This window comes from Propithecus coquereli, unplaced genomic scaffold, assembly GCF_000956105.1.
Source record: "Propithecus coquereli isolate 6110/MARCELLA unplaced genomic scaffold, Pcoq_1.0 Scaffold83, whole genome shotgun sequence".
NCBI lineage: Eukaryota > Metazoa > Chordata > Mammalia > Primates > Indriidae > Propithecus > Propithecus coquereli.
Genome location: NW_012154507.1, coordinates 7,449,806 through 7,477,710, shown reverse-complemented (window position 1 = coordinate 7,477,710; position 27,905 = coordinate 7,449,806). Strand labels below are relative to the sequence as shown.

Below are 27,905 nucleotides of genomic sequence, written 5' to 3'. Positions count from 1 at the left end.
ATTCCATCAAAATCACATAAAGCTATGAAACAGCAATTGGTTCAGTGTACTTTCAGGAAGCACATGTCAAATAAAATTTATAGGAGAACACTGTTTTGGACTGAGCTCCTGCACTAGGCCCAACAGACCAAATCAAAATGGAGTCACTCAGGCTAAAAATTCCCTATCACCAGACCAAAACCAAGCTGCTTATCTGACATTCCAAGAAATCAGGAAAGAGAGATAGCCAAATCCCCAAATAGGTCAGTGTTAGCCAGCATGATAAGCAAGTCCCCTCTGTTTTAACCTTATAAGGAAAGTAACAACCAATCTGCCTTTTGTTTCCTGTTTCTGCTTTCTTCAGTTCTTTTCTCCCTACAAAGCCAAACTCTTACTCACCTCATCGGGAGTGCCTTTTCTAAATCTTTGGCTGAGATGCTCCCTTGGTTCATGAATCACTAGTAAAAGCCAATTAGATCTTTCATCTAAATTTGTTGTAATTTTGTCTTTTAACACACTCAATAGTTTTGTAAAGCACTGTATAGATTAGGAACAGGAAGTGAGTTTAATCTTGTTTTTTAATAGGCTATTTTTTTAGAGCACTTTTAAGTTCACAGCAAAACTGAGCAAAAGGTATAGAGATTTCCCATACACTCCCTGCCTTCACATACATTTAACCTCCTAAATTCTTAATTTTAATACTAGTATTTTTTTTCCTTGAAGCATGACATCAGTCTAAACAGTAAATTCTTATATGAGTTATTCATAATCCTGGTTTTACAATATGCTAGGATCTCTCTCCATTGTTTTTAAATAGCCTATTTCACTCTATAAAGGAATTGCTAGGGCTTAAAGGAAATAAACAGCATAAAATAATGAGTTAAAAGTAAAGCGTTTGACCAGGTGGTGGCTCACGCCTGTAATCCTAGCACTCTGGGAGGCTAAGGCAGGAGGAATGCTTGAGCCCAGGAGTTTGAGGTTGCTGTGAGCTATGATGATGCCACTGTACTCTAGCCTGGGTGATGGAGCGAGACTCTGTCTCAAAAAAAAAGAAAAGAAAAGAAAGTAAAGCATCAGGAAAGGGCTAAATATAAACCAGGGGGAAAGAAGACACATAACTAAATTTCTTTGATTATCTTAACAGATATCATGAAAAAGTCCCCAAATGTTTCAAACAAAATCCATTTTAATTTACTAGAATTGTTTAAATAAACATATAATAATATCTACCATTTCTTGAGAGGTTAACATATGCTGAATGCCTTACACATATTATTTCATTAAATTCTCAGAACCTCCATTTTACAAAAGAGAAGTTAGAGGCTTAGAAAAATTATAACCCTCCAAGTCAACAGCCATTAAAGAAGCAGATGTGAGAGGCGAATTTATGTCTGCATGACTTCTCGGCAGGTGCATGATATTGCTTATCTTATGTTAGATCCAAGTTAATAAAAAAAGAGAAGATATAGTAAGATAAAATAAAGGATAATATGTAAAAACTCCCTGCAGTCTGAGAATTACTGACCTATGATGTATAAGAGATATCAGTTAGGAATCGGACAATCCAAAAATAACTATAAATGGCTTTGGCTCTCCTCTCTCCCAGTCCAGATCCATCCTATGAACCAGAACTTGATTAACTTTCCTAAATTAGGATATTTCACACGTCACTGTTCTGCTCAAATCCTTCAGTGGTTTCCTACTATTTAGATCGGGTAGGTAACCTTTTCTATAAAGGCCAGACAGTAAATATTTTTGACTATGTGGGCTTATGATCTCTGTTGCAACTACTCGACTAAGCTGTCTGGCACAAAAGCAGCCACAGATAATATGTAAATGAATATGTGTGCCTGCATTCCAATAAAACTTTATTTATGGACACTAAAATTTGAATTTCATATAATTTTCATCTGCCACAAATTATTATTCTTCTTTTAATTTTTTTTTAACCATTTAACGACGTAAAAACCATTCTTAGTTCATAGGCCATACAAAAACATGTGGCAGGCTGGATTTGGCCCACAGGCTATAGTTTGCTAACCTTGACTTAGACCATTTAGTATTTGCCCAGAGCTTGAAAGAAGCAGGCAGCCAAAATGAGATAGTCAATGAAATGTGTCCTCTTTTTAAAAAAATTAGTCACTAATTCACCATCTCAGGGAGATAAGAAATATATGGGGAGAGGAAAGGGGAGTAAGAGGACCTAGTGTATGTATCCCACAAACAAAACACTGATTATCCTGACTGAGTCTCAGGGAAGGAACAGGTGGTTTGTTGGAGCTGAAGATACTATGATCCTCTTTGAATGAAGAACTTATTCAACCCTATTTGGATTCCTAAGTACTACCAGCCTCTTAGGAACTTTATACAAATTAAGAAAATCTTACATATTTTGACCCAGCTTGAACTTTACAACTAGAGATAACTTAAAGGAAAAAAATGTATTTCTATCTTGTCCTTTTGCAGAAAGGATTTGAAGTATTAATAGCTTATAAAAATAAACAAACAGGCTGGTTATCTCAATTGACTGTTCACAGTCATTTATAGATCAAACTCCTTGTTCTACTCTCTCCCTCCTTTTCACTACTGCATTTGACTAATCTTAAAAACAAACAAACAAAAAACACATACAAAACCATATAAACTAACATCAAACATTGAGTCGGCCAAATATATGAATTAGAAAGGAAGAAATAAAATTATTATTATTTGCAGATAACATGACTATGTATATAGAAAATCCAAAACAATTTATTAATGTAAACAAACTATCAGAATAAGTGAATTTAACTAGAAAGCTGGATACAAGGTCAAAAGTCAATTGTATTTCCATATACCTGCAAATAGAAAATGAACTTTAAATAACAATACTATTTATGAGTATCAGAAAACATCAAATACCTAGAAATAAATCTAAGAGACATGCAAGACTTCTAAATTGAAAATTACAATACCTTATGTAATAAATTAAAGAAAATCCAGATAAATGGAAGGATATATCATGTTCATAGACTGGAAGACTTAATATTATAAAGATATAAATTATCTCCAAACAGACCTTCAGATTCAGTGCAATCTCAGTCAAAAATCACAACAGGCTATCTTGTGAAGTTTAGCAAATTAATTCTAAAATTTATATGGAAATGCAAAAATCCAAGCATAGCCAGGACAATGTTGAGGAACAAAACTGAAGGATTTACTCTATCAGATGTCTAGACCTACTAAAAAGCTACTATAATTAAGACATTATGGTAGTAACATAAAAAGAGACAAAGAAACAGAACAGAGTCCACACTCTAGACCTACCCATACAGTCACCTGATATCACAAAGGTAATACTGCAGTGCAGTGGGGAAATAATGGTTCTTTTGATAAGTGGTGTTGGGTCAGCTGGATATCCATATGAGAGAAAAAAATGTACCTTGACCCCTACCTCATACTGTACACAAAAATCAATTCCAAATGAATTGCAGATCTAACTGTGAAAGGTAAAACAATAAAAATTTTAGAAAAACACATAGAATGTCTTCCAGACCTTGGGATAGGCAATGACTTCTCAACACAAAAAGCACTAAGCATAAAAGAGAAACATATACATAAATTGACAAATTGATTACATTAAGATTAAGAACCTCTGTTCATCTAAAGATGATATTAAGAAAGTGAAATATTAGGAACATTAGAGTGATAGAAGATATTTGTAATATATATAATGTGTATATGTATGTATATATAAACACAAATAATAAAAACCTCATATATAAAAGACTCAGATTATATAATAAACTTTTAAAATTAGTAAGAATTGATAATTATAAGAAAGACAGTGAACCCGGTAGAAAAATGGGAAAAGGACTCAAACAGGTACTTCACAAAAGAAAATATATAAATGGCCAATAAACATATAAAAAGGCACATAACTTTATGAGTCATCAGGGAAATGTAAATTAAAACCATAATATGATATTACTACATAACTACCAGAATGGCTAAAATGAAAACAACAAATAATATGAAGTGTTGATGAGGATACAGAGCAACTAGAACTCTCATACACTGTTGATGAGAGTATAAATGGCAAAAAACATTTTGGAAAACTCTTTGGTGATAACTGCCAGAGCCAAACATTTGTGTAAATTGCAACCTAGCAATTTCCCTCCTAGGTATACACTCAGTAGAAATGTGCACATGTGTTCACCAAAATATATGTGCTAGAATGTTCATAGCAGGACTATTTGGAATAGTCCCAAACTGGAAACTATCCAAATGCTCATCAACAGTAGAATGAATCACGCTACATTCATACAAGGGACTATCATACACAACAACAAACTACAACTACGTGCAACAATATAAATGAATTTCATAAACAATACTGAACACAAGAAGCCCAGATGCAAAAGAGTACATACCACCTGATTCCACTTATAAAAAATTCAATAACCCATGATGTAAGAAGTCAGGATAGTGGTTAACCTTCAGGAAAAGGTATTAGTAGAGGGCATGAAGGAAGTACTGGGAGGCTAGTCATGTTCTGTTTGTTGACCTGGATGCCTGGTCACACTTTGTAAAAATTCATTAGGCTATGTATTTATGATTTCTGCCATACATTATGGTTCCAAGAAATTGGGACAGATAGAAAATAAGGGTGGAAAGATAGATGAAGAGGGAAGTTAGTATACAGAAATAAAAATTTATGCTTAAGGTATCTGGCAGGAGTAGGGCACAAATGTGTCCTTGAGTTTCCTTGCAGCCAAGGCAAACAGGACAATGCGATCTGTTAAATGATTCGGTGTCCATTAGATTAAAACAAGCTAATTGTGCTTAGGAAGAACAAAATTATTGTCAGAACTAAGATCTGAGAGAAATCTCTCCTGAGGGTTCTCAGAACAAGATGTTGTGAAACACAGTGACACAACATATGTTCTCAACCACATCCTTGCAAGTAGAGGCCACAGTGATTGATACAATGACCTTCTCCATAGGCTGATGTCATAAAACTGAAGCACAATTCAAAGAGAGTAATTGGAGTCAAGGAGTAGGAGTAGAATGGGGAAGACAAAACATTGTAGCGTAGTTGTGCTACTGTGAATATTTGGAAAGATGTAGAGAAACAAATAAATGGTCTACATATCCTTCAGGCTATCTCCCATAGTGTTTCTCTAAACCAAGCTTTTGATAGGCATTGCCTGGTAGTGAGTTCAAGGTCATACTCTCCAAGACAGTCTAGCTATTGTATATTGTCAATAAAACAGTAAAAGAGAACAAACAGGAGATACAGCCATTCATTGGAACAGTCAGTGGAACTGGAGGGTTGGGTTGATAGTCTCTGAAAAGGTTATTGGTGAAAGTTATTTCATGTATCTACTTCTTCCTTTCTTCATGACTTTATTTTCTTCCTCCACCAAGAGGAATAATATGCAGAATAACTATTATATTACTATTCATGTCTCTTTCATGAATAAAGATGTTTTTTCCCTATAGCATGTTTTAAGCAAGATACTCTGCAACCCACCCTTCATACTCATGCCAGCCTTATCTTCCTAAAATATAGATCGGACACTGCAGCTACCCTCCTCAACAATTTTCAGTGGCTCTCCATAGCCTACTGGCTAAACTTCAAAATTATTAGCATGAATGCCTAACCCTGCCTTTCCAGTCTCATCTCTCATCTCTCCCTACACACCCTATGCTCCCAACCACACCTCACTGCTCAGTGTTTTCTAAATATGCCATATGGTCTCAGACCTTCTCTTGCCTTTATTTATGTTGGTCAGACCTGGTATTTTCTCACAGGGAAAGAAGAAATCAGGTGTCCAGAGTTTTCAGCAATGCCCCCTTGTGTCTGTCACTTCACTACTTCTACGGCAGGATCATCTTACTGATTTTATATGATTCCTGCCTCCTATGAACTCACCCTCAGCCTCCATGTCACAGGACCGAGCCCCAAATGAAAACAGCCCTTTGAACATGTGCATGAAGCTGGTGAATCACTTACCCTACAATATGGCTCCTTCTTTTTTATATCTTCCTGCTGGATCAGCCTCAGGCCCCGGACACCATTCTGCAGGCCTCTCTCATATAAGGCCTGAAGTCTGGGAATTTCTTCTTGTTCAACAGCTACAATAAGCTTCAGAAAATAAAAATGATAAAGCACATGGATACAGTTCAACATATCATCAGCTATGAAAGATAAAGTCAATGGAAAAGCATAAATTATCGTATAACACAAACAGCATGAATTTAGAAAAAAATTTTTTTCTTCATGTATCATCTACTTCTCCCTTTCTTCATAACTTTATTTTCTTCCTCCACCAAGAAAAGTTGTCTCAAGAAAATGGCATTAAAACAAATTTTCCCTGAAGGTGAAACATAGCCTCAATTGCTACTTGTTACTAGTCTCTACATGTACCTTGGCCAAATACAACTATTTTTTTTTTTTATTTCAGCATATTATGGGGGTACAAATGTTTAGGTTACGTATGTTGCCCTTGCCTCCCCTCCCCCCCCAAGTCCGTGCTTCAAGCGTGTCAATCCCTCGGATGGTGCGCATTGCACTCTGCAAATACAACTCTTATCACTAACACTCCTTCAGTCCCAGAGGGGAGAGAAGCACAGGTTGCTCAGGCTTTACAATTCTTTTTCCCAAAAGAGAATAGCCTTCTTATTTATATGAGAAAATATGAATTATCAGTACATCAAAATGACAGCTGGTATTCAGTGTAATGGAATATTACTGACAAAACTATCCCTTTTATTTCCTGGAATAAATTTCAAACTATTTACTAATGCATTCTATTGCAGAGGGAAAAAAACCACTAAATTCATCAACTTTACTCATGACCTTTTTTCTATTATTTCTGGGCAAAGTATCTGTTTGAAGTAGAGTTTCTTCCTTACTTAACAGTCACCAGCAAAGGAAAGCAGGTGCATTAGAATTCACAAATCATTATTTCAGACCAAGGAGTCGACAGAATTTCATGAGGTAATACTTTTAATACTATTTACTAATGCATTCTATTGCAGAGGGAAAAAAACCACTAAATTCATCAACTTTACTCATGACCTTTTTCCTATTATTTCTGGGCAAAGTATTGCAAATCATATAGCTGGTAAAGGTCTAGTATCCAGAATATATCAAGAACTCTTACAACTCAAAAATAAAATCTGTAAATACAGTTTGATATTTTGCTTTTTCCACTTAACATTATGTCAGGACCATTTTACTATATTACCAAATAATTAATCTTAAAAACAAATGAAATCAAAGGACACATTCAAGAAAGTAAAAAGACAACCCACAGAATGGGAAAAATATTTGCAAATCATATAGCTGGTAAAGGTCTAGTATCCAGAATATATCAAGAACTCTTACAACTCAAAAATAAAATCTGTAAATACAGTTTGATATTTTGCTTTTTCCACTTAACATTATGTCAGGACCATTTTACTATATTACCAAAAAATTTTTCTCATAGCATCTTTAATGGTGACCATGAGCTTTTATTCTTAAAAATAACATGAAGAAGGTTAGCCATGTGCAGTGACATACACCTCTAGTCCTAGCTACTTGGGAGGCTGAGGCAGGATTGCTTGAGCCCAGAAGTTTGAGACTGCAGTGAGCTATGATGATGCCACTGCACTCTAGCCTGGGCAATAAAGAGAGACTCTGTCTCTAAAGAAAAAAAATATATTTACAAAGAAGGACATCACTACCAACTTTACAGAAGCAAAAAGACCTATAAAGAAATACTATGAACAACTGTATGCCAACAAATTAGAAAATCTGGATGAGATAGATAAATTCTTAGAAAGATGCAAACTTCTGAAACTGATTCAAGAAGAAAAAGAAAATGTAAGTAGACCTATGACATGTAAAGAAGTTGAAAACTCCACAAAGAAAAGCCCAGGCCCAAAGGTTTTACTCATGAATGCTACCAAATTTTTTTTTTTAATTAATACCAATTTTTCACAAACTTTTCCAAAAAACAAGACAAAGAAACACTTCCAAACTAATTCTGTGAGACCAATATTAGCTTGATACCAAAACCAGACATCACAAGAAATTACAAATCAATATCCCTTATAAATATTGTTCCAAAAACCCTGAACAAAATACTAAGAAACTGAATGCAGTAACATAAAAAAAGGATTATATACCATGACCAAGTGGGATTTATCCTAGGAATGCAAAATCAATTTAATATCCAAGTTAATTAATGTAATAGACTATATTAATAGAATAAAGGACAAAAACCACATGATTACCTCAACAGAGGCAGAAAAAGTATCTGAGAAAATCCAACACTCTTTCATAATAAAAACACTCTACAAACTAAGAATAGAAAGAGACTTTCTCAACCTGATAAAGAGAATCTACAAAAAACCCACATCTAACATCATACTTAAGGGTAAAAGATTGAATGCTTTCTTCATTAGATCAAGAACAACATAAGAATGTCCACTTTTACTACTTCTATTCAACACTGTATTGGAAGTTCCACCTACAGAAATTAAGCAAGCAAAATGAATAAATAAAAGGCATCCAAATTAGAAAAGAAGTAAAATTAATTCATTTGCAGATGACATGATCCTTCATATAGAAAAGGCTAAGGAATTCACACACACACACACACACAAACACACACACACAGTTAGAACTAATAAATGAGTTCAGCAAGGTTGCAGGATAAAAAAAATCAGTATACAAAAATCAATCATATTCTATACATTAGCAATGAATAATTAAAAATGAAATTAAGAAAACAATTCCCCTCACAAAAGCATCACAAAAAATAAAATACTGAGAAATAAATTTAACAAAAGAAGTACAAGACTAACCAGACATGGTGGCTCATACCTGTACCCAGCTACTAGGGAGGCTGAGATGGGAGCATCACTTGAGGCCAGGAGTTTGAGACTAGCCTGGACTATTTAGAGAAGACCTCATCTCTAAAAACAAATAAAGAAAAGTAACTGAAAGCTACAAAACATTGTTGAAAGAAATTAAAGAAAATCTAAATAAATGGAAATAAATCCTATCTTCCTGCACTGCAAAATTTAATATTGTTAAGATATCAATATTCCCCAAATTGATCTATAGATTCAACATGATTGCTATTAAAAACTACAGCTGCCTTTTTGGAGAAATTAAAAAGTTGCCCCCAAAATTCATTTGGAAATGCTAGGGTCCCCAAATAATCAAAAAAATCTTGGAAAAGAAGAACAAAGTTTAATCTGTCATGGGATTAAGGGGAAAAAAAAGCTAAAAAAAAAAAAAATTAGAGCACTCACACTTTCTGTACTGGCATAAGGATAGACATATACATCAATGGAATAGAATTGAGAAGTCATAAATATTTATGCTTAACTGATTTTTTACAAGAATGCTAAAACAATTAATGTAGAAAGAATAGTCTTTCCAACAAATGATGCTGAGATAACTAGATATCCACATGCAAAAGAATGAAGTTGGACCCCTTCCTCACAATATACATCAAAATTAATTAAAAAGTGATCATAGATCTAAATGTATTATAAGAAGTAAGGCTTACAAGACTTTTAGAAGAAAACATAGGAGAAAATTCTTACAATCCAGTGTTAGGCAATGATTTCTTAGATATGATACTAAAAGCATGAGCAACAAAAGACAAAAGATACATTGGACTTCATCAAAATTAAAAACTTTAGTGCTTCAAAGGACTCCATCAAGAAAGTAAAAAAGAAAACCTACAGAATGGTATAAAATATTTCAAATCACATACCTGTTATACTGTATCCAGAATATGTAAAGAACACATACAACTCAACAATAAGAAGACAAATAACCCAATGTTAAAATGGGTAAAAGATTTGAATAGCCAGTTCCCCAAAGAAGCTACATGAATGGCCAGCCAATAAGCACATGAAAAGATGCTCAACATAGATCCAGGAATCCCACTACTGGGTATATATTCAAGGAAAATAAAATCAGTATGTTAAGGAGATTTGTGAATTCCCCTGTTTACTGTAACATTATTTACAATAGCCAAGTGCCCACCAATGGATGAATGGATAAAGAAAATATGGCAAATATACATAATAGAATACTATTAAGCCTTTAAAAAGAAGAAAATCCTGTCATTTGCAACAAAATGGATGAACCTGGAGGACATTATGTTAAATGAAATAAGCCAGGCACAGAAAGATAAATGCCACATGATCTCATTTATATGTGGAATCTAAAACAGTTGAACACATAGAAGTAGAATAGAATAGTGGTTTCCAGGAGCTGGGGGTAGGGGTAGGGGTGGGGAGATGGTCAAAGGATACAAAATTTCAGTTAAATAGGAGGGATAAATTCAGGAATCTATTACACAAAATGGTGATTATAGTTAATAACAATGTATTGTATTCTTAAAGATTGCTAAGAGAGTAGATTTTAAGTGTTCTTATCATTACAAAAAAGTTAAGTACATGAGGTAATGCATGCTGGTTAGCTAGATTTAGTCATTCCATGGTATACACACATTTCAAAACATGTTGTACATGATAAATACATATGATTTTTGTCAATTAAAAAATAATTTTTAATAATGAAAAAATAGAAAAGACACTTAACATTATTAATTGCTAGGGAAATGTAAATCAAAACTACAATGAGATATCATTTCATATCGATACATTAAGACAGCTAAAATAAAAAGGACAATAATACGTATTAGTAAGGCTATGGAGAAATCAGAATCCTCATAATTACTATTATTAAATAGTGCAGAACTCTGGAAAACAGTTTGGTAGTTCCTCAAAACGTTAACCACGGAGTTACCATACAACCCACACCCAGGTATACACCCAAGAGAGATGAAAATATCCGTTCACACAAAAACTTGTATACAAATGTCCATAGCAGCATTATTCACAATAGCCAAAAAGTGGAAACAATTCAAATGTCTATAAACTGATGAACAGATAAACAAAATGTGGTATATCTATACAATGGAAAATTGTTCAGCCATAAAAAGGAATGAAGTACTGATTCACGCTACAACATAGATGAACTTTGAAAATATTGTGCTAAGTGAAAGAAACTAGTCACCATAAAACACATGATTCTATTTATGTGAAAAGTCCCGAATAGGCAAATCCATAGAGGCAGAAAGTATATTAGTGGTTATTAGGGCCTGGGGGAAGGTGGGAATGGGGAGTGACCGCTAATGGGTATGAGGTTGTTTTTGTGGGGGGGAAGTGATGATAATAGTCTAAAATTAGACTTTGTAAATATACTAAAAACTGAATTGCACACTTTAAAAGGGTGAACATGGCTAGGCACAGTGGTTCACGCCTATAATCCCAGCACTTTGGGAGGTGAGAGGACTACTTCAGGCCAGGAGTTTGAGACCATCCTGGGCAACATAGAGAGACCCTGTCCCTACAAAAAATTTTTTAGAAAAAGGGTGAATGGTATGGTATATAAATTATTTGTCAATAAAACTGTTATTTAGAAAATTACATGGAATAAGTCACAACATCATTTTTTTTTTAGTTATTCCCTAACATTAGATTTCACAGATTACATAGATACAAAGGAAGAAGATGCCAAGTATTTTTAGAATTTCAATATTGAACATCACTAAGAAAATGCTAGTTATAAATAAGTCAAGGCCCTAGTAAAAGGCCATACCTTGCCACATTGCTTGTAGGAAATTCCCTTTTGGTTACAGTACTCATAGATGAGGGCTGCACCTTGTACACATAATTTAGCTTTCAGGGATTCAGGTTTATAATAAATTCCACTATGTATGACACCACTGTTATGTCCAGTCTGGTGAATAGCTACAGAAGAAGAGAAACAGGGTAAAAGAAAGTACATGACTCATACAAAACGTAAGAGGTGAGAGAATAAAGTTACAATTGAAGCTATTAGAGACCACATCATTTAAAATTCTGCCCTAATTTGTTCAGATCATTGGTAACTTCCTCTAGCAGCCATCCCTGGTACCCATGTTTCATCTCTCCAGCCCATCTCTGATTTCAGCTACAACTTTGCTGTACAAACTCACCTCTCACTACCAGCAAACCATTTTAGGGGCCCACTAGGGCTCTTTGCATTCTGCCCCAAGGCCTTTGGTAACTTGTTTTATTTTGAGGGGAGGGGCACAGGGGTTCTCAACATCACTAGTGGCAATACTCAACCAATAGAGACAGGAGCTGATGGATAAATGAGCACAATCCTGGAAGACATTGTTCCTCAGAGATCCCAGTGAAATCAAGCTCACAGCAACAACCTTGATAATGCACTCTCATGTGGCTTTTCCTCTTTCCCCATCTTATTCTCCCTATCCCCTCACTCCTGTCTCCTCAGACAACCTCGCAAATAAATCACCTACATCCAAGTCTTTGTCCTGTGCTTTGCTTTCAGGAGAACCCAAATTAAGATACTAACATCAACATTAAGCAAGCATGAAAGATTCCAAATAAGCCCAAAGAGCAACAATGATAACATACATACCTAAATCTTTCTCCTTTTCCAGAACACCAATTGAAAGTGCTGGATGTCGCAGGATGAGTGATCTGGCAGAGGCAAGCCCCACAATTCCACCACCAACAATGACTATGTCAAATGAGCTTCAAGAGAAAGACAACTTTAAAGTAATGCATGTTTACAGTAGACGTCACCAAATTTCACACACATAATTTTCATCATCAATGGACAATTAAACTATTAATCTGTAATCATTAAAATCAAATATGTATTGGGATTTGTGCTATTTGGCTTCGCACTCATGAAAAAGCCTTTAAAAGTTATATGTGTTGTTGGTCAATAGTATAAGCATCACATTCATGAAAAAACTTTTAAAAGTTACACGCATTGTTGGTCAGTAGTAAAATCAGCTACAGCCTATTGGCAAGCAAGATATCATGTTGCCCAAGCTGCTCTATGTCTCCATAGTATCTCTCCCAGGCTGGTTACATAAGTGATTACAGTCATGCATCGCTTAACAACAGGAATACATTCTAAGAAATGCTTTCTTAGGCAATTTTGTTGTGTAAACATCATAGAGTATAATTACACAAACCTAGATGGTACAGCCTACTACACACCTAGGCTATATAGTATGGCCTATTGCTCCTAGGCTACAAACCTGTACAGCCTATTACTGTACCTGAATATTGTAGGCACTTATAACACAGTGGTATTTGTGTATCTAAACATAGAAAAGGTACAGTAAAAATATGGCATTATAATTTTATGGGATCCATCATCGTACATGCAATCTGTGGTTGACCAAAACATTGTCATGTGGTGCATGTAGTACTTTGTGTTAGGCATCACACTTTTCTACCCACCTGGCTTTTAGGAATTCCAGAAGAATAACTATTATTAAGATAGGCTTCATATTTTCCGAAACCTCCATAATCTTCCACTAAAGTAGGTTTCAAAACATTTACAAACACTTATTTGTACATGTATGACTTAATCATATTTTATATATAGTCTCCTCTCAGTACCCACAAGGAATTGGTTATAGGACCCTCAGGGATACCAAAGTCCATGGATGCTCAAGTCTCTTACCTGAAATGGCACAGTATTTGCATATTGCCTGTGCACATCCTCCTATATACTACATACTTTAAATCATCTCTGGATTACTTATAACACCTAAAACTATGTAAAGGCTATGTAAATAGTTGTTATCCTATATTGTTTTTTATTTGTATTATTTTTATTGTTGCATTGTTATTTTTTTCAAATATTTTTGATCTGCAGTTGGTTGACTCTGCAGATGCAGAACCCATGGATGTGAGAGCTGACTGTACTTTTTTTTCCCTATATCAAGGTGATATCTATACCAACTGGTGAACTGTAAATATCCTACAAGAACCAGTAAGTCCACAAAATGAAGGCATGTGTGAGGGTGTGTATGTAAGAGTGATACCGTTTTTCTTTCTTACTTTCAAGTTCAGGTATGATGCTATGTTTTGCCTTCAAGTCTCAATATTCTGTAAAAAGTAGCATAAGCCTGGCACTTTGCAGGGGTAGTCTTGACTTCTATAATAGTGTTTTTCCATCCTTTTGATAAGTATAACATAAAATGGCCTTTTAATAAATATAACATAAAACCTTTGGTGAAGTAGATCTTCCACTGGGAGTCACTACTTTGGTACAGCTTCCCAGCCAAGAAATTTTACCAGGCTCTTGTTTTTGCAGATGATATTATAATACAACTATCAATAAACTCTTTATTTTCAAATATAAAACTATCATACTCAATAGGCTTTTTCCAACTACATGTGCCACTCTTCACTCTCCCTCCTCAAACCCAGAAAATCACTGTTCTATACAGTGACATAAAATCATTCAAACATGCTTCATAAACTAAACCACAAACCTCCAAGCACCCACTATGGGGAAAGGTACCAAGAACGACAATAACAGATGAACAATGGAGGACATCTACAGCCCAAGCTAACCATGGAGGCCAAAGGGGACATCTTTCTTCACAACTCACTTTATCTCAAGTCAACACCAATGAGCAGTTTAACAGATAACTCTTTTAAAGTGCTTTACTATGAAAAAGTTCAAACCTACACAAAGGTAGACAGAACAGTACAATGAAGCCCTGCAGACATATCACCCAGCTTCGATAATTATCAACTCATGGTAAATCTTGCTTGCTCTCTACCCCACCTATTTTATCCTCTCCTGTATTATATTATTTTGATACAAACCCTAAACATAACATTATTTCATCTATAAATATTTCAATAAGACCTCTTTCTAGTCTCAAAGATCTCTTTCTAAAAGACCTTATTTCTAAAAGAACTCTTTAAAAACACACATGCTACCATTATTGTAACTAAAAAAATTAACAATCATTTTTTATATCATCATATATTCACTATAAAACTTTTAGGCCAGGCATGGTAGTTCATGCTTATAATCCTAGCACTCTGGGAGGCTAAGGTAGAGGATAGCTTTGAGGTCAGGAGTTCCAGATCAGCCCGTACAAGAGCAAGACAACCGTCTCTACTAAAAATAGAAAAAATTAGCCGGGCATGGTGGCTTGTGCCTGTAGTTCCAGCTACTGGGGAGGCTGAGGCAGAAGGATCACTTGAGCCCAGGAATTTGAGGTCGCTGTGAGCTAGGCTGATGCCACAACAAACACTCTAGCCCGGGCAACAGAGTGAGACTCTGTCTCGGGGGAAAAAAAAAAAAAAACTTTTAGAAAAAAATAGGACAAAATCTTTGGGACCTAGAGTTGACACCAAAAGCATGATCTCTAAAAGAAAAAAATTGATAAGATGGATTTCACAAAAATTGAAAATTTTTGCTCTGCAAAAGCCCTGTTAAGAGGATGAAAGACTATCAAAACATGGGAGAAAATACTTGCAACCATATTTAACAAAGGACTCATAGCTAGACTATACAAAAAACTTTCAAAACAAATAAGCCATTTAGAAAACGGGCAAAAGATATGAACAAACATTTCATCAAAGAGGACACATACAAATGGCAGATAAGCACATGAAAAGATGTTCAACACCATTAGTAATGGCATTGTTCAAACATCATTGCATCAGAGAAATGTAAATTAAAACCACAATGAGCTATCATTACACTTCTATCAAAATAGCTAAAATAAAAAAAGTGATAACACCAAATGCTGGTAAGAATGCAGAGAAACTGGATCACTCACACATAGCTGGTGGGAATATAAAACAGTATAGCCACTCCAGAAAACAGTATGGCAGTTTCTTAAAAAACTAAACTGCATTTTCGGGCATTTATCCCAGACATAATTTATGTTCATACAGAAATCTGTACACGAATGTTGATAGCAGCTTTACTCACAACAGCCAAAAACGAGAAACAGCTCAGATGTTCTTCAACTGGTGGTGAATGTTTAAACAAACTGTGATGCACCCATACTATGGAATGCTACCCAACAATTTTTTAAAAACCCACTATCAATATAGGCAACACCTTAGATAGATCTCAAGGACATTATACTATGTGAAAAAAGTCAATCTCAAAAGGTGACAATACTATATGATTCCACTTATATAGCATTCTCAAAATGACAAAATTATAGTGATGGAGACCAGATTAGTGGGTGTAAAGGGTTAGGAAGGGTGGAGAAGTAAGGTGTGAACATAAAGGGATAGGTAACATAAGGGCTATCTTTGTAGCTACGGGACATTTCTATATCTTAATTGAAGTAGTGTTTACACAAATTAACATATATGACTAAATTGCATGGAATTACACAGATGCATACACACAAATGAGTGCATGATGTAAAACTGATGAACTCAGAACAAGATTTGTGGATTGCGCCAATAACAACTTCCTGGTTTTGATATTGTACTATAGTTATGTAAGATATCATTGGGGTAAATGGGAAGAAGAGTAGATGGGATCTCTCTACAATTTTTCCAATTTCCCATGTATGGATCTACAATTATTTTAAAATAAAAAGTATAAACAAAACTTTCACTAACCCTAATTTTCTTCCCTTAAGGAAATGTTTCCAGGCAGGGCGCAGTGGCTCACGCCTGTAACCCTAGCACTCTTGGAGGCCGAGGCGGGAGGATTGCGAGACCCCCGTCTCTACTATAAATAGAAAGAAATTAGTCAAACAACTAAAACCAGAAAAAATTAGCCGGGCACAGTGGCGCGTGCCTGTAGTCCCAGCTACCCAAGAGGCTGAGGCAGGAGGATCACTTGAGCCCAGGAGTTTGAGGTTTGCTGTGAGCTAGGCTGACGCCACGGCAGTCTAGCCCAGGCAAGACAGTGAGACCCTGTCTCAAAAAAAAAAAAAAAAAAAAGAAAAGAAAATGTTTCCAAAAGATGATCAGCATATCCCACAATAAATCACAAATGCTATTACTAGTATCCCACTCTAATCCCCTCAATCCACTAACACACAGCAGCCAGAGACAATTTTTGAAACAACATTTAATCACACCTCCCTTCTTTAAAACCTTTTAAATAGCTTCCTATAACTTAGAAAAAAATTTAACATGTGGTTAAGATAACCTTGCCGTGATGCAGTCCTTCTCTGGTGTCATTCCACATCATCTGTCTTCCACCTAAGCTCCGGTCACACCTTCTAGTCCTTGAAATAGCCAAACAGCTTTTCAGCCTTAGAGCCTTCGCACAAACCGTTCCTTCTACAGAGAGCAAAGACAGTGGTTTCGAATGTAACCTCCAAACTTCAAATCACAGGGCACTGAATTCTGCAGGCTTGATTAGCAACCGAGCTGCTTCTCACAGGGGAAGCCTTCCGCAGTATGTGCCAGGAACCGATTGATTTAAGAATGATTTCAGATCTCCCAATCAACACCAGGGATGCCTCTACAGCACATTTGATTGCTTAACAGTGTATAGATCCTTTTATCCTCAAAACGACGACCTACGGGAGAGACTAAGATTCTATTCACACCTGAGCCGTTAAGGAGGTTAGGTAAGCCACCCAGAGTCGAATAGTAAGCGAAAGGGTTGTATTCAAAGCCAGAACCGCTCCTGACCTCTAATCAACACTGCCGTTCCTCCGGCCCATAACTGCAACAAATGAACCCTGCAGGTTGGTAGCTCCTGGGAGCTGGAGCTCCACAGCAACCCAAGCTCCTCTCACGCCTGGGGCAGGGAAGCACGAGCACGGGCATAGGTCCAACACGAGGCACCTCTGAGAGAAGCAGCAGAGCAGGCGGCGGGGGCCGGCCAGCGGCCACTCACCTGGTGCTGGCGCTGCGGCCACCCCCACACAGCGACCAAAGCCTCCCCGACGCCGGCCCGCACGCCCCGGGGAACCCCCCGCGCGCCCGTCCGCGGGCACTACCCAGGTAACGCAGCGCCGGCACCATCGCCTGCGCCCCTTCCCAGCCCGTGAGGTAGCCGCTTGAGCCCGACACTGTGCCGGGCACCCGGCGTTCTCTAGCCCCGCCCCCAGGCAGGGGCCAATGAGGCGTGCACCTTCGCCCCACGTGGGAGCCGCCGCGGTGGCCAATGGGCGCGCGCGGCGGAGGGCGAAGAGCAGGCCGGCGCCGTAGACGCGGGGAACGCTGGCTCGTTCGCTCCCTCCCTCCGACGCTGTGAGTAGAGCAGCTAGGCCCCGAGCGGGGCGGGACTAGGGTGGTGGTTACGCTCTGCCCTCGCCCTTCTTTTAACGCGGGGCTGGCTGAAAACCTGGTCTTCCGGGTCGTGTGTCTACGACCTTCACCGCCGAGCGGACTTGGGGCCGCGGGAGAAAGTCTGGGCATGTTTACTGGGAAAATAGTTGGGGCGGGCCCTGGGGCTCCCTTCTGCCACCTCGCCACCCCCGTCCGCCCCACCCCCCGCTGTCTCCAGCCCCGCCCCCAACGCGCCGAGTGGCCGCTGAAGGGCGCTCCCTGTCCAGCCCTGGCCATCGCTCCTGACGGAGGCTCTTTGTCACGACAAAGCCTGACAGCTTGCAGTCTTCTGGACTTATTTTCGTGGGGCTTCTTGCCGTGTCATTCTCATTCAGTCATTGATTCGTCTTTAAATGTCCAGCGCCTACTCTGTACGGGACTGGGCGCTGGACACCGGATGAACCAGACAGTTCTGTCTCTGCCATCGTTTTAGCAACGTGTCCTTTTCTTAAATACTGCACAGAGATACAGTTTTAAATATGCGGTGGGGCCTCCGAATACCTGTAGAGGACACCTCCGTTTCCTTGTCTGTAAAAGGAGGGCGATGGGCTATGTAATCTCTAAAAGACCTTCTATCTCTGTAAAATTGTGTGATTCACTATCACTGTGCCAGTTTAACTAACACCCCTTCTCTGTGCTTGATGGCAGTTGTAAATGTCTAGGGATGGGACAGCTGAACAGAACAAAAATAGAACGATATAACATTATTGCTGAAAGGACTTGGCCTGTTTGAATCGGTTCCAGTCGTTGGTTGGGTGGCTCAGGGAAGTAATTTCGCCTCTTTCTTTGACTCAGACCTTCCTCTGTAAACTAGGAGTAGTGGAATAGTATTAATAGCAGTGTCTCCCTCATAGGGCTGTTCAGCGGATTACATGAGATGAGGCTCATCAGGTGTTGAGCACAGCGAAGCCTTCTGTAAATGACGGCTTATATTATGTTTAAACGGCTTTACCGCGAACAATAGTACATATTTTGCTTTATTTGTGAAAACAAGTAGAGTATTGTCTGCTTGTCCCATCACAAATGAGATAGTTATTCAACTTTTTATTTTGAGGTAATTGCAGATTTCCAAGCAGTCGTAGGAGATAATAGAGATGCTGTGTACCCAATACCCAGTCTCCCCAGTGATAACATCTTGCAAAACTGTAGTACAATATTGCAACGAGATAATTGACATTGACACAATTCATTGATCTCATTCAGATTTTCCCAGTTTTATGTTTCTCTGTATTTCTATATAATTATCATCACGTGTGTAGACTCTTGTATCCACCACCACAATCAAGATACAGCACAGTTCCATCACCAGGAAGATCCCCCAAGTTGCCGTTTTATAACCACAACTTCCCCTTGCAGCCCCACCCAATCTTTTCTCCCTTTCTAAAATTTTGTCATTTCAAGAATGTTATACAAATGTAATTATACAGCATGTAACTTTTGGGGATTGGCTTTTTTCACTCAGCATAATCCCTTGAGATCCATCAATATTGTTGTATGTATCAATTTCTTTGCATTACTGAGTAGCATTCCATAATATGGAGATGCTACCTACAGTATGTTCATCCATTCCCCCATCAAAGGACATCTGAGTTGTTTACTGTTTTTAGCTATTATGAATAAAGCTGTTAAGAACATTAGTGTACAGTTTTTGTGTGAACCTGTTTTTTGTTTCTGTAGGATAAGTGCCCAAGAGTTCAATTGCTGCTGGGTCATATGGTAAGCACGTGTTTAATTTTATAAGAAAAGTGGTATACCGTTTTACATTCCTACCAGCAATGTTTGAGTGATCCAGTTTCTCCTCATTGTCACCAGCATTTAGTGTTGTCGCTATTTTTTTATTTTAACCATTCTGATAGGTATGTAGTAGAGATGATTATTTTTTAGTTTGAAAAGGACATAGTTGATTCGTTACTACTTCAAATATAGAATTATATGCTTTGAGGGGCTGTGATCAGACTTTCGTGAGCGATGGGCCCATAGTCATGATTACTTTACTACTACATGATTTCGAGCACGTGCTTCTTAGTTTAGCAAGGGTGAAAGAACTGAAAACACACATGCTATTTTATTTTATTTTATTGAGACAGGATCGCTGTCTCAGGGGCTCGAGTGCAATAGCATGATCATAGCTTACTGCAACTTCAAACCTCTAGGCGCAAGCAATCCTCCTGCCTCAGCCTCCTAAGTAGCTAGGACTACAGGCCCGTGCCACCATGCCTGGCTAATTATCATTATTATTATTTTGTAGAGCTGAGGTCTCATTATGTTGCTCAGGCTGGTCTCGACCTCCCGGGCTCAAACTATCCTCCCACCTCAGCCTCCCAAAGTGCTGGGATTACAGGCATGAACCACTGCGCCCAGCCACACATGCTCATTTTATAAAATTTTCTCTGCTTACCTTCCCCCCAAGATTTGACTGTATAGTAGTTTGTTTCAATTAAGTAATTTCAAATCAAGGGCTTACCTTGCTTTTATATACCCTATAATGTTTGTATTCCTGACACTACATCCCTCCATTGAGAATTCATGTTCATCTTCCTCCATCTAGGTGAGAACCTGTAAGAACTTAGTTCAATGAGTGCTGTGTGATGTTGGCCTAAGGATGGCTTTTGGGACCTATGCTTCTAATACCTAATGAATTTCCTTGTGGATCTGTTTCACTAGATTCTACACACCTCAGAAGTAAGAACTAGAATCAATAATGGGTGATTTACAGTGGATGGGATTGTAATTTGGGAAAAAACTACCCCATTCTGATGCCAGCCCATCCCTTGCTGTCACCACTTTACCATCTTCAACAACTAGTTCACTAATTCAGTATTTTTGACCACCAAGTTAGCCCTTGCTTTGAATAGCCCCCTGAGTAATTGTATTTAGTATGTAACATCAGAACTTCCACTTTTAAAAAAACTGTTTTTATGCGAACAGAGAAACTATCAAACCTACTCAGAAAACACTTTGTATATATCCTGTTTTGAATAACACTTTATAGGTCTGGTTTCTAAGTTCCAAACATAATTGCCACTTTTAGAAACATTGTTACAAACTTATAGCTCTGAGCCATATTGTGCCATTAAGAAATTTTTTTTATTTTTGTTTTTATAATTTGAAATCCTGGATTATTTATGTCAGCGATAATTTAGTAGTGGCTATTTTCTAACTTTTAACTGGATTATTTTAATTTATTAGAGCTAAATTCACGAACTCACCACTAGAGGTCTCCTCTTTCCCTATAGAAAGCATTTCCAGAGGTAGCTGCTTGCACTGGAGTAGAAACAATTCCCAAAATTAATTAGCAAAGTTGCAGTTGAGAAAGTAAAAACCTATCAGTTTTAAACCTTTATTGCCAAATATAAATTTAATTTTCATGTTCAAGTTATTTTAGATATATCTAGTGTTTTTAGAGGTCACAGCTGAAGTAAATTTTGCCTTCCCTTTAAGCTGAATTATAAGATGGGCCAAAATGAATCAAGTGAAAGTATTCAATTTTCAAAGACCACTGTAATTGACCTGCTTAATAACAGTTTATTTGGTTTCGTCTGTCTCCCTGGAAATATGTCAACCATTGAAGACTATTAATTAACAAATATTTATCAAATGTTTACATTATGCTGAGAAAAATGGAAACGAATAAGATGTGATCCTTGCTCTTCCTTTTTTCTCTGCATACTTTTTTTTCTTCCTAATTGGAAACTCTTGATCACTGTTTAAGACCCATCTCAAAAGACACCTCTAGTGTGAAGCCTTCCCCTCCCTTCTCTGGGCTCTCATGGCGTTTGTTTACACCTCTGTTACAACACTGTGTTGGATATTATTTATCTGTTTACATGTCATCTGTCTTATTTGTTAGGCTATACATTCTATGAGGATGGGAACCATGTCTTTCTCTGTGTCTCTTTCTCCTTTGTCGTTTTGGTTTTTTGTCTTACCATTGTTTCTTTTGCACTAAATATAGCAGACATTCAATAAACATTTATTAAGTGAATGAATGAGCAGATGGACATGGCATTTAAATGAGGTCTTGAGGTTGGATGAGATTTCTGCAGATAGGATTGGTGGGGGAAGGGGGGGTGGAATAGAGGGAACAGCCTGAGTAGAAATTGGGAGGCTCAGATTTGTAAATGAGGTCGGCAACCAGTGGAGCTATTAGAGGTGCGCACAGATAGAGCTTTAACAAAAAGCTGGAAAGGGTTGAGAAGGTGAGAAGAGGTAGCAGGGGGAGAGGTTTGCAGTAATGAAGACAGAGTGATGGTGGAAAAGGGATGAAAAGCGTATTAGGTGATCCCAGGGTTCTGTCCACAGGCCAGAACAGCCTCAACATCATCAGTCACTTACTCAGCTCTAAGATGGTTCCCACTCAGGCATCTTTCTAGTCCTCTTCTTTCCCTTGGATTCTAGAAATTCAAATGATTAAGGAAAGGGCCCTTGACTGGTAGGAGAGAGAACTGGGTTCAAGTTTCAGCACTGCCACCAATTAGCCATGAAACATTGAGCAAGTCCCCTTAAACACATGCATTTATCAGTACCCCGCCTTGTTCCAGAAAGAATTTAGGGTGTCAGCAAGTTACTTAATATCAGGGCTTCAGTTTCCTCATCTCTAAATGAGAGGTTTGGTCTCGGTGATCTAAGTTCCTTACAACTGTAGCATTTTGTGACTCTGATTCCAATAATTTATTTGTCATCTCCACTTAGAAGTCCTGCCAAACTTTCATATTTAGAATATGAAAAACTGGAAGAAATAAAATGGAGCTCACAACCTTGTCCTGATGTTAATGGCATCACCATTCTACCAGTGATCCAGGACCAAAACTTGGGGTCATCTTCAACTCTAGCCCTTGCCCCCCTAAATCTCACTGAGTCATATGGAATCTAATGACTCTGTAATGTCATTTCCATCCTTCCTGACTAGGCCCTTTCCTAAGGCCACATATAGTTGAAGTCCTTGTTGGCTGTCTGTCTCATTCTGTTGACTCTCAATCTTGATGCGCTGAGTAAATCCCTGAAGCACAGCTGTAACAATGCCAGTGCTTTGTTCTAAAACTTCAGCAACTCCCAACTGCCTGCAGAATACAGTCCAAATTCCCTGGCTGAGCATGCGAGACCTTTCGTGGCCTGACTGTGCAAATTGCCTGCCTCATCTCATGACACCCATGTGCTAAGGAAACTGAACTACAACATACCTTAAACGTTCCTGCCTCATCTAACAACCTGGCTAACTTTCTTGACAACCTTGCTGAAATCTTCTCTATCCTTTTTTTTTTCTCCAACTCTTTCGAAGCATTTATCAGCATCTGTCACTGAATTGAACTACTTGGTAATTTGTCTTAGTCCATTCCATCCTGCATTAAATTGTCAGTTCCTCAAAGCAGAGACTATGTTTCATTTATCTTTTTCTCCCCGCCTCCCACCCCTCACACCCCCCCATACATACCCAACACATTACTAGAGAAACTTGAATTGAGATAAATCAGATTGAGACCTAGTCCAAAAATCACTTTCTCAACCCATGGTTATAGGTTTTTACAGCTGGAGATCATCTAAGCAAATCATCTCATTTTACAAATGAGAAAACCACGGGGGCAGAGAGGTGAAGTTGCCCAGTCTTTCCCAGCTGCCCTTGCACACTTGTTTGCACTGCTCTGGTGACACCACTTGCAGCCTTGTAATAGGGTAGGTCTATTTTCATGTTTTCTTTTCCATCCTGGATGTAATGCATCTTAACCTCAACACATTGTTTTTGGGGTGCCTTTAGTGTATCAGTTTGATGTTGAAAATGTAGATTGGAAGGGGAGCTGGCTGGTTTGGGCACATTTGTATTTACACTGCCTGAACAGACACTAGGTGGCAACACTGCAGACAGACTGCAATTGAGGTTTGAAAAATGGATCTTAATATTAAAGCTGGAAAAAACATTAGACACCATCCAGTCCGACCCTTCCTTTTTGAAGGAAAAAAAAAAAACAAAGAACAAAACAAAAAACCCAAGAACCAGAGACAGGAGTGACTTGCTCAATAATTGCTGAGTGGGAAGTGAGTCATCAGCTTTATTGACACAAGAGAATTGACTCTGAAGTTGTGAAGTTACTACATGTATGGGACTCTGATTGCCAGCTGATGATCTAACGTGAGCACTGTTTTGTGTGTCTAGATTAAAGGATGCTGTTTGGAAAAGTTTCCTGGCAGTTATGTGGCTTAAAGAAACTCCCATGGTCATGTGACTCCAGATACTTCTGGGGCTGGTTGAATGCAGTGTTTAATAAGTAAGTTCCTCTAACTAAAGTGAAGAAAGGTGGGATCGTTATAGCTAGATGAGTTCCCAATAGCTCGTTTGTTTATTTCTCATGTTTCAAGTGTTTTTTGAACATTTTGTACAGTATGATCTAACTTTGTTTACAAAGAAATAAAACATACACAAACATGGAAAAAAGACCAGAAAAGCAGATTATAGAATATTAACTGTGGCTGTCTGGGTTGTAGGAGTTCAGTGATTTTTCTTATTTGTCCTTTCAAGTTTTCTAAAATGAACATTTATTACTTTTATAATCAGAAAAACTTAGTAAATGTAATTTAAAAATATTTTATGGCTTTTTAAGGAATGTAGTTAACCTTTTGAGTACTATCAAGGAAACCCAAGTTTTTTAAAAATTAGTGGGTGGCATGCTTAGAAATATCATTTTGAAACTGATGAAACTAACCTCATTGCTTAATGTGGCATCGTGATTACTAATCAGAGAAAAAGGCATATGCAGAAGTTAATAAATATCACTTAATGAGATTAATTCGAACATGGGTTCAAACTTATTTCCTCTTTAATATTTTATCATTAATAATGCTAATCAAGTATGGTCATTCATTCAATACATAGTTACTGAGTATCTATGGTTTCAAGCACTATGCTACATATGAATCAATAAAGACCCATGTTTGCCTGATAAACTCATATAAAACTAATATACCTTGACAGAGTTTATTTGGAAACAAAAACAAAAGCAAAAAATTTAGCAGGTAGAACGATAGTATTTTTTTAAGTGATTTCACTAATACATTTATCTCCTCAGTTATCAGTCATTCGAAATGAAAATTTTTGCTGTTCTGTATTTATGTTAGTGAATATAGTTAAGAAGTTAGTGGTTGTTGTAAAATAGAGCTGTTTTTTATCTCTCGCCAACAGAGTGGATTATGAACGCATCAGGGATGTCGGCCCCGACAGGGCAGCGTCCGAGTGGCTGCTGCGATGTGGGGCCATGGTACGTTATCACGGCCAGGAGAGGTGGCAGAAGGACTACAACCACCTCCCAACAGGCCCTCTGGACAAATATAAGATTCAAGCCATCGATGCCACGGACTCTTGTATTATGAGAATTGGATTTGATCACATGGGTAACTACCCTATCATTTTGCTTATAGGAAATGCAGGTGATTTGCACTGATCATTTTGTTGCAGTTGTCTCACTATTATAGTCATAGGTGTGTTCTTTTTTGTCCATTTCAGTACAGTCACATTTGTTTCTTCCTGTGTTTGATATCTATTTTCAAATTAAATAGAGGTTACAAACACCTTCCTCTCCTTCCTCCTATCACTAAGCTTGTTTTTAATATTAATACATGCCTTTATTCTGTGGTTTATTGACATAAAATTCAGGGCCTTGTTTGTCAAACTTCTCTCATTGAGAAACTCTCAATAATGTGGGAACAATCACATCCACACAGCTTCTGCTTGTGTGGGCATGTCTTTCCTCTCTAGTGCATGGGCATTTGATGCAGAGTGGCCCTGTCCATCAGCATGACCTGTATAGTGAATAACTTCTATGGTTAATAGGGTAAGCAATTGTTCCAGTTTTCGTGGAACTAAGAGGTTTCCCAGAACATAGGGAACTTTCACTCCTAAAACCAGGACATTCCTGGGCATACCAGGGGAGCTGGTCATCTTAATGGTAAAGCAGATTTTTAAACTGTACTTTTTTTCCCCAGAGGGCCTAGAGCATGTTGAAAAAATCAGACTATGCAAATGTCATTATATCGAGGATGACTGTTTGAAGAAACTTAGTCAACTTGAAAAATTACAAAAAAGCATACTGGAAATGGAAATAATTTCCTGTGGGAATGTCACAGACAAAGGCATCATTGCTTTGAGTAATTTAAGGTAGGTGGTCAAAACCAAAGTGGAAATGTGATAATGATGTTAAGGTGAATATTAATAAAAGACACAGTTGAGGGGTGGTGTCTTTTTTTAGTTTTAAAAAATATAAGAAAATGATCTCATTTTCATCTATAATTCGTTTTAAAAGTTAAAACAATCAACCTGAATTAAGGTTTTATTGTATATTTTAGGGGGCATGTTTTTAAAAATTAAGTCTACATAAAGTACCTAGCATGGTACCTGCAACAGTAAGTCTTCAATAAGCATTAGCTATTATGCTTTCTCTCCTTCTTTTACAGAAATTTTCCTCAGGCTTTTGGTATTCTCATGACATTAGTTGTATACCTGTTAGCATTTCACGTGGTAATTAAGTTGCTCGAGGGGAAAATCCTTGAAATATTCACCTATCTCTGGAAGCCTAGAACACTGCCTGCCACTATAATAAATTTCAAAAATATGCATCCATCCATTAAGAAAGCTGTTCTACCACCAACCAGGCCCATGCCATGGCCTGGAGTAAGTCATCCAATCCCAAACACAAAAACAGATACTACTAGCAAGAAATGTTTAATTCAAAAATTGCAGGATTCTCTTACCAGAGTGATGAAGAAAGAATGTTTGTTTAATCAAATCACTATTTAGAGATCCCATCATTCACATTCTGCATCTAATTAATGTAGTTCAGCTTTAACATGTAACGGATCTGCCTGTAACCTCAGTATCACGGGAAGTTTGAGGAATTTTAAACATTAAGACCAAAAGCACTACATTCTTCATCTCTTACATTAGCTGAGGCTTCAAAGCTTCATCTTCTAATACAAATTTGAGTAGCTTTAAGAACTTTCCCAATTTTTTTTTTTCCTTTTTGGGGTTAAGATTCATATTTTATCTTTCACATGCAAAGGAGATCTAAGTCATAATATGTATATGATATATGTGTAGTATTTAGAAAGATTCAGCTAGATATATTGATGTAATTAAGAACAACTATAATTTCCAAAGTCTGGCTTAGTTCCTAGCATGAATTTCATTTAAAATAGTATTCAAAGACTACTGCTCTAAGTCATTGTGAAGGTATAGGGTGATATAAACACATTCTTTATGTAATTTTTAAAAAATCCAATAAATTGATTTACTTTTAATGCTAAAGGCCAAATTGAAATAACTTTTTCTCTGTCTCTGTTTGCAGAAACCTCAAGTATTTGTTGTTAAGTGATCTTCCCAGTGTTAGAGAAAAAGAAAATCTTGTCCAAGCCTTTAAGACAGCACTGCCTTCTCTGGAACTAAAATTACACTTGAAGTAAAATAATAAGTGTCTTATTTGAGTATAAAAGATCGTTTGAAATTGTTGATCCTAAACAGCAACAAATATTATACAATCACCAATAGAATTATAAGGATGTCATATCATGACATTGTAGAAGTAGAGAGTCCATCCTATGTAGAAAATAAATATTCAGATGCACTCACTAAAGTTACTGAGAATTTATGTACATAATTCATTTTAGGAAAAATGCAAACAAGGTAGCATTTTAATTCTAATATATTCCTCATTTAATATACAAATATATACAGATATCTCTTGTAGATATTTAGTGTTCTTTAAAATGATTTAACTGTGTAACACAGG

At 37.3% G+C, this 27,905-nt stretch overlaps 2 protein-coding genes across 3 annotated transcripts in view; one reads left to right on the top strand and one right to left on the bottom strand.

Annotated features, from left to right (window-relative positions):
* Nucleotides 1-17,829, bottom strand: part of L2HGDH (L-2-hydroxyglutarate dehydrogenase) — a 43,288-nt gene extending 25,459 nt beyond the window's left edge. The window contains exons 1-4 of the mRNA XM_012663769.1: nucleotides 17,702-17,829; nucleotides 12,470-12,585; nucleotides 11,642-11,793; nucleotides 5,978-6,109 (exon numbers count right to left, since the gene is read on the bottom strand). Of these exons, the coding sequence (XP_012519223.1) occupies nucleotides 5,978-6,109; nucleotides 11,642-11,793; nucleotides 12,470-12,585; nucleotides 17,702-17,829 (528 nt within the window). The remainder of the gene's footprint in view (nucleotides 1-5,977; nucleotides 6,110-11,641; nucleotides 11,794-12,469; nucleotides 12,586-17,701) is intronic.
* Nucleotides 17,830-17,998: 169 nt separating this feature from the next.
* ATP5S (ATP synthase, H+ transporting, mitochondrial Fo complex, subunit s (factor B)) lies at nucleotides 17,999-27,595 on the top strand. 2 transcript variants are annotated; one of them, XM_012663796.1, is made up of 6 exons: nucleotides 18,003-18,057; nucleotides 19,813-19,851; nucleotides 24,284-24,395; nucleotides 25,307-25,515; nucleotides 26,107-26,278; nucleotides 27,465-27,595. In XM_012663796.1, the coding sequence occupies exons 3-6, from the start codon at nucleotides 24,292-24,294 to the stop codon at nucleotides 27,577-27,579; spliced, it is 600 nt and encodes a 199-aa protein (XP_012519250.1). In that variant the 5' UTR covers nucleotides 18,003-18,057; nucleotides 19,813-19,851; nucleotides 24,284-24,291; the 3' UTR covers nucleotides 27,580-27,595. The 2 variants fall into 2 exon arrangements, with proteins under 2 accessions (XP_012519251.1, XP_012519250.1); XM_012663797.1 differs by lacking the exon at nucleotides 19,813-19,851 and having other exon boundaries at nucleotides 17,999-18,057; nucleotides 27,465-27,581.
* Nucleotides 27,596-27,905: the final 310 nt, after the last annotated feature.